The sequence below is a fragment of the Oncorhynchus keta genome, chromosome 1 (genome assembly GCF_023373465.1).
Source record: "Oncorhynchus keta strain PuntledgeMale-10-30-2019 chromosome 1, Oket_V2, whole genome shotgun sequence".
NCBI classification, from domain to species: domain Eukaryota; kingdom Metazoa; phylum Chordata; class Actinopteri; order Salmoniformes; family Salmonidae; genus Oncorhynchus; species Oncorhynchus keta.
In genome coordinates, this window is record NC_068421.1 from 32,880,763 (window position 1) to 32,886,762 (window position 6,000).

At 49.1% G+C, this 6,000-nt stretch overlaps 1 protein-coding gene across 19 annotated transcripts in view; it reads left to right on the plus strand.

Moving 5' to 3' along the window:
- LOC118376901 (stAR-related lipid transfer protein 13-like) overlaps positions 1-6,000 on the plus strand; it is a 134,949-nt gene that overhangs the window by 100,815 nt on the left and 28,134 nt on the right. For all 19 annotated transcript variants that reach the window (XM_052521994.1, XM_052522003.1, XM_052522004.1 and 16 more), the window contains one exon: positions 82-153. In XM_052521994.1, the coding sequence (XP_052377954.1) occupies positions 82-153 (72 nt within the window). The remainder of the gene's footprint in view (positions 1-81; positions 154-6,000) is intronic.

Sequence of the window (6,000 nt, forward strand, 5' to 3'; positions counted from 1 at the left end):
CCTACCCACCACTCCGTGTTGGACATAATGTTTATTGTTGTTAGTCTGGATGACAAGAAATGTTTTCTTGTTCTGTTTCAGAACTCGAGGCGAAGGAGGCGTGTGATTGGCTACGAGCGGCAGGATTCCCCCAATACGCTCAGCTCTTTGAAGGTAATAAACTCAATCACCCAATAATACACCAGAACAATGCAACGCTGGCATGTGCACACACACACACACACACACACACGCACGCACACACACACACACACACACACACACACACACACACACACACACACACACACACACACACACACACACACACACACACACACACACACACACACACACACACACACACAATAAAGTCATACACAATAAAGTCATAACTGACCAACTATAAAACAAACGGCAGTTTTATTTTGAAACGTAACGTCCATTGTGAAATGAGCTACTGTTGATTTTACTGTATACTGTAGCATTAAGATTTCCCTTCACTGGAACTAAGGGGCCGTGCCCGAACCATTAAAAACAACCCCAGGCCATTATTCCTCCACCAAACTTTACAGATGGAACTATTTACAGTTGGAACATTCGGGTTATTATGCTGACGTTGCTTCCAGAGGCATTTTGGAACTCGATAGTGAGTTGTGGAACCGAGGAAAGATGATTCTAACACACTACACGCTTCAGCACTCGGTGGTCCCGTTCTGTGAGCTTCTGAGGCCGACCACTTCGTGGCTGAGCCGTTGTTGCACCAATACATTTCCACATCACAATAACAGCACTTACAGTTGACTGGGGTAGTTCTAGCAGAGCAGAAATTCTATTGGCCATTCTATTGCCAATTTTTGTCTATGGAGATTGCATGGCTGTATGCTCGACTTCATACACCTGTCAAAAAGTAGTTTGAATATGAGGAGTGAATCATCTGGCACAGTCTGGCTTCCTCTTACACTGCCCAGCCCTACCCAACCCAAACCATCTCCAATCATGTCCTCTCCCCTGCTCTCCTCTCATGTCTTCTCCTCTCCTCTCATGTCCTCTCCTCTCCTATTATGTCCTCTCCTCTCATGTCCTCTCCTATCATGTCCTCTCCTCTTCTATTATGTCCTCTCCTCTCATGTCTTCTCCTCTCCTCTCATGTCCTCTCCTCTCCTCTTATGTCCCTCCTCTCATGTCCTCTCCTCTTATGTCCTCTCCAATCATGCCCTCTCCTCTCATGTCCTCTCCTCTTTTATTATGTCCTCTCCTCTCGTCTCATGTCCTCTCCTCTCATGTCCTCTCCTCTCATGCCCTCTCCTCTCCTCTTATGTCCTCTCCTCTCATGTCCTCTCCTCTCATGTCCTCTCCTCTCCTCTTATGTCCTCTCCTCTCCTCTTATGTCCTCTCCTCTCATGTCCTCTCCTCTCATGTCCTCTCCTCTCCTCTTATGTCCTCTCCTCTTATGTCCCTCCTCTCATGTCCCTCCTCTCATGTCCTCTCCTCTCCTCTTATGTCCCTCCTCTCATGTCCTCTACTCTCCTCTTATGTCCTCTCCAATCATGTCCTCTCCTCTCCTCTCATGTCTTCTCCTCTCCTCTCATGTCCTCTCCTCTTATGTCCTCTCTTCTTATGTCCCTCTTCTCATGTCCTCTTCTCTCCTCTTATGTCCTCTCCTCTTATGTCCTCTCCTCTTATGTCCCTCCTCTCATGTCCTCTCCTCTCCTCTTATGTCCTCTCCTCTTATGTCCCTCCTCTCATGTCCTCTCCTCTTCTAGTATGTCCTCTCCTCTCCAATCATGTCCTCTCCTCTCCTCTTATGTCCCTCCTCTCATGTCTCTCCTGTCATGTCCTCTCCTCTCCTCTTATGTCCCTCCTCTCATGTCCTCTCCTCTTATGTCCTCTCCAATCATGTCCTCTCCTCTCCTCTCATGTCTTCTCCTCTCCTCTCATGTCCTCTCCTCTCCTCTTATGTCCTTTCCTCTTATGTCCCTCCTCTCATGTCCTCTCCTCTTATGGCCTCTCCTCTCCATTCATGTCCTTTCCTCTCCTCTTATGTCCTCTCCTCTTCTATTATGTCCTCTCCTCTCCAATCATGTCCTCTCCTCTCCTCTTATGTCCCTCCTCTCATGTCTCTCCTGTCATGTCCTCTCCTCTCCTCTTATGTCCCTCCTCTCATGTCCTCTCCTCTCCTCTTATGTCCTCTCCAATCATGTCCTCTCCTCTCCTCTCATGTCCTCTCCTCTTATGTCCTCTCCTCTTATGTCCCTCCTCTCATGTCCTCTCCTCTCCTCTTATGTCCTCTCCTCTTATGTCCCTCCTCTCATGTCCCTCCTCTTCTATTATGTCCTCTCTTCTCCAATCATGTCCTCTCCTCTCCTCTTATGTCCCTCCTCTCATGTCCCTCCTGTCATGTCCTCTCCTCTCCTCTTATGTCCCTCCTCTCATGTCCTCTCATCTTATGTCCTCCAATCATGTCCTCTCCTCTCCTCTCATGTCTTCTCCTCTCATGTCCTCTCCTCTTATGGCCTCTCCCTCCATTCATGTCCTTTCCTCTCCTCTTATGTCCTCTCCTCTTCTATTATGTCCTCTCCTCTCCAATCATGTCCTCTCCTCTCCTCTCATGTCTTCTCCTCTCCTCTCCCCTTATGTCCTCTCCTCTCATGTCCCTCCTCTCATGTCCTCTCCTCTCATGTCCTCTCCAATCATGTCCTCTCCTCTCATGTCTTCTCCGCTCCTCTCATGTCCTCTCCTCTCCTCTTATGTCCTCTCCTCTTATGTCCTCTCCTCTCCTCTCATGTCCTCTCCTCTCCTCTCATGTCCTTTCCTCTCCTCTTATGTCCTCTCCTCTTCTATTATGTCCTCTCCTCTCCAATCATGTCCTCTCCTCTCCTCTTATGTCCCTCCTCTCATGTCATGTCCTCTCCTCTCCTCTTATGTCCCTCCTCTCATGTCCTCTCCTCTCCTCTTATGTCTCCTCTTATGTCCCTCCTCTCATGTCCTCTCCTCTTTATGTCCTCCTCTCCAATCATGTCCTCTCCTCTCCTCTTATGTCCCTCCTCTCATGTCCCTCCTGTCATGTCCTCTCCTCTCCTCTTATGTCCCTCCTCTCATGTCCTCTCATCTTATGTCCTCTCCAATCATGTCCTCTCCTCTCCTCTCATGTCTTCTCCTCTCATGTCCTCTCCTCTTATGGCCTCTCCTCTCCATTCATGTCCTTTCCTCTCCTCTTATGTCCTCTCCTCTTCTATTATGTCCAATCATGTCCTCTCCTCTCCTCTCATGTCCTCTCCTCTTATGTCCTCTCCTCTCATGTCCCTCCTCTCATGTCCTCTCCTCTCCTCTCCAATCATGTCCTCCTCTCATGTCTTCTCTCCTCTCATGTCCTCTCCTCTCCTCTTATGTCCTCTCCTCTTATGTCCTCTCTCCTCTCATGTCCTTTCCTCTCCTCTTATGTCCTCTCCTCTTCTATTATGTCCTCTCTCTCCAATCATGTCCTCTCCTCTCCTCTTATGTCCCTCCTCTCATGTCCCTCCTGTCATGTCCTCTCCTCTCCTCTTATGTCCCTCCTCTCATGTCCTCTCCTCTCCTCTTATGTCCTCTCCAATCATGTCCTCTCCTCTCCTCTCATGTCTTCTCCTCTCCTCTCCCCTTATGTCCTCTCCTCTTATGTCCCTCCTCTCATGTCCTCCCCTCTCCTCTTATGTCCTCTCCTCCTATATCCTTCCTCTCATGTCCTCTCCTCTCCTCTTATGTCCTCTCCTCTTATGTCCCTCCTTTCATGTCCTCTACTCCCCAATCATGTCCTTTCCTCCTCTCATGTCCTCTCTCTCATGTCCTCTCCTCTCCTCTTATGTCCTCTCCTCTTATGTCCTCTCCTCTCATGTACTCTCCTCTCCTCTTATGTCCTCTCCTCTTATATTCCTCCTCTCATGTCCTCTCCTCTCCTCTTATGTCCTCTCCTCTTATGTCCCTCCTCTCATGTCCTCTCCTCTCCTCTTATGTCCTCTCCTCTTATGTCCCTCCTCTCATGTCCTCTCCTCTTCTATTATGTCCTCTCCTCTCCAATCATGTCCTCTCCTCTCCTCTCCTCTTATGTCCTCTCCTCCCTCCTCTGTCCTCTCATCTTATGTCCTCTCCAATCATGTCTCCTCTCCTCCATGTCTTCTCCTCTCATGTCCTCTCCTCTCCTCTTATGTCCTTTCCTCTTATGTCCCTCCTCTCATGTCCTCTGTCCTCTCCTCTCTTATGTCCCTCTCCTCTTCATGTCCCTCTCTCTCATGTCCTCTCCATTCTCTCCTCTTCATGTCCTCTCCAATCATGTCCTCTCCCTCCTCTCATGTCCTCTCCTCTCATGTCCCTCCTCTCATGTCCTCTCCTCTTATGTCCTCTTATGTCATGTCTTCTCCCTCCTCTCATGTCCTCTCCTCTCCTCTTATGTCCTCTCCTCTTATGTCATGTCCTCTCCTCTCCTCTCATGTCCTTTCCTCTCCTCTTATGTCCTCTCCTCTTCTATTATGTCCTCTCCTCTCCAATCATGTCCCTCCTCTCCTCTTATGTCCTCCTCTCATGTATGTCCTCTCCTCTCCTCTTATGTCCTCCTCTCATGTCCTCTCCTCTCCTCTTATGTCCTCTCCAATCATGTCCTCTCCTCTCCTCTCATGTCTTCTCCTCTCCTCTCCCCTTATGTCCTCTCCTCTTATGTCCCTCCTCTCATGTCCTCCCCTCTCCTCTTATGTCCTCTCCTCCTATATCCTTCCTCTCATGTCCTCTCCTCTCCTCTTATGTCCTCTCCTCTTATGTCCCTCCTCTCATGTCCTCTACTCCCCAATCATGTCCTTTCCTCTACTCTCATGTCTTCTCCTCTCCTCTCATGTCCTCTCCTCTCCTCTTATGTCCTCTCCTCTTATGTCCTCTCCTCTCATGTACTCTCCTCTCCTCTTATGTCCTCTCCTCTTATATTCCTCCTCTCATGTCCTCTCCTCTCCTCTTATGTCCTCTCCTCTTATGTCCTCTCCTCTTATGTCCTCTCCTCTTATGTCCTCTCCTCTTATGTCCCTCCTCTTATGTCCTCTCCTCTCCTCTCATGTCCTCTCCTCTTCTATTATGTCCTCTCCTCTCCATTCATGTCCTCTCCTCTCCTCTTATGTCCTCTCCTCTTATGTCCCTCCTCTCATGTCCTCTCCTCTTCTATTATGTCCTCTCCTCTCCAATCATGTCCTCTCCTCTCCTCTTATGTCCCTCCTCTCATGTCCCACCAGTCATGTCCTGTCCTCTCCTCTTATGTCCCTCCTCTCATGTCCCTTCAGTCATGTCCTCTCCTCTCCTCTTATGTCCCTCCTCTCATGTCCTCTCCTCTCCTCTTATGTCCTCTCCAATCATGTCCTCTCCTCTCCTCTCATGTCTTCTCCTCTCCTCTCATGTCTTCTCCTCTCCTCTCATGTCCTCTCCTCTCCTCTTATGTCCTCTCCTCTTATGTCCTCTCCTCTTATGTCCCTCCTCTCATGTCCTCTCCTCTCCTCTTATGTCCTCTTCTCTTATGTACTCTCCAATCATGTCCTCTCCTCTCATGTCCTCTCCTCTCCTCTTATGTCCTCTCCTCTTATGTTCCTCCTCTCATGTCCTCTCCTCTCCAATCATGTTCTCTCCTCTCCTCTCATGTCCTCTCCTCTTCTATTATGTCCTCTCCTCTCCAATCATGTCCTCTCCTCTCTTCTTATGTCCTCTCCTCTTATGTTCCTCCTCTCATGTCCTCTCCTTTTCTATTATGTCCTCTCCTCTCCTCTCATGTCCTCTCATGTCCTCTCCTAAGATGTCCTCTCCTCTCATGTCCTCTCCTCTCCTCTCATGTCCTCTCCTCTCATGTCCTCTCCTATCATGTCCTCTCCTCTCATGTCCTCTCCTCTCCTCTTATGTCCTCTTGTCTCATGGCCTCTCCTCTCCTCTTATGTCCTCTCCTCTCATGTTCTCTCCTCTTATGTCCTCTCTTCTTATGTCCTATCCTCTCCTCTCATGTCCTCTCCTCATGTCCTC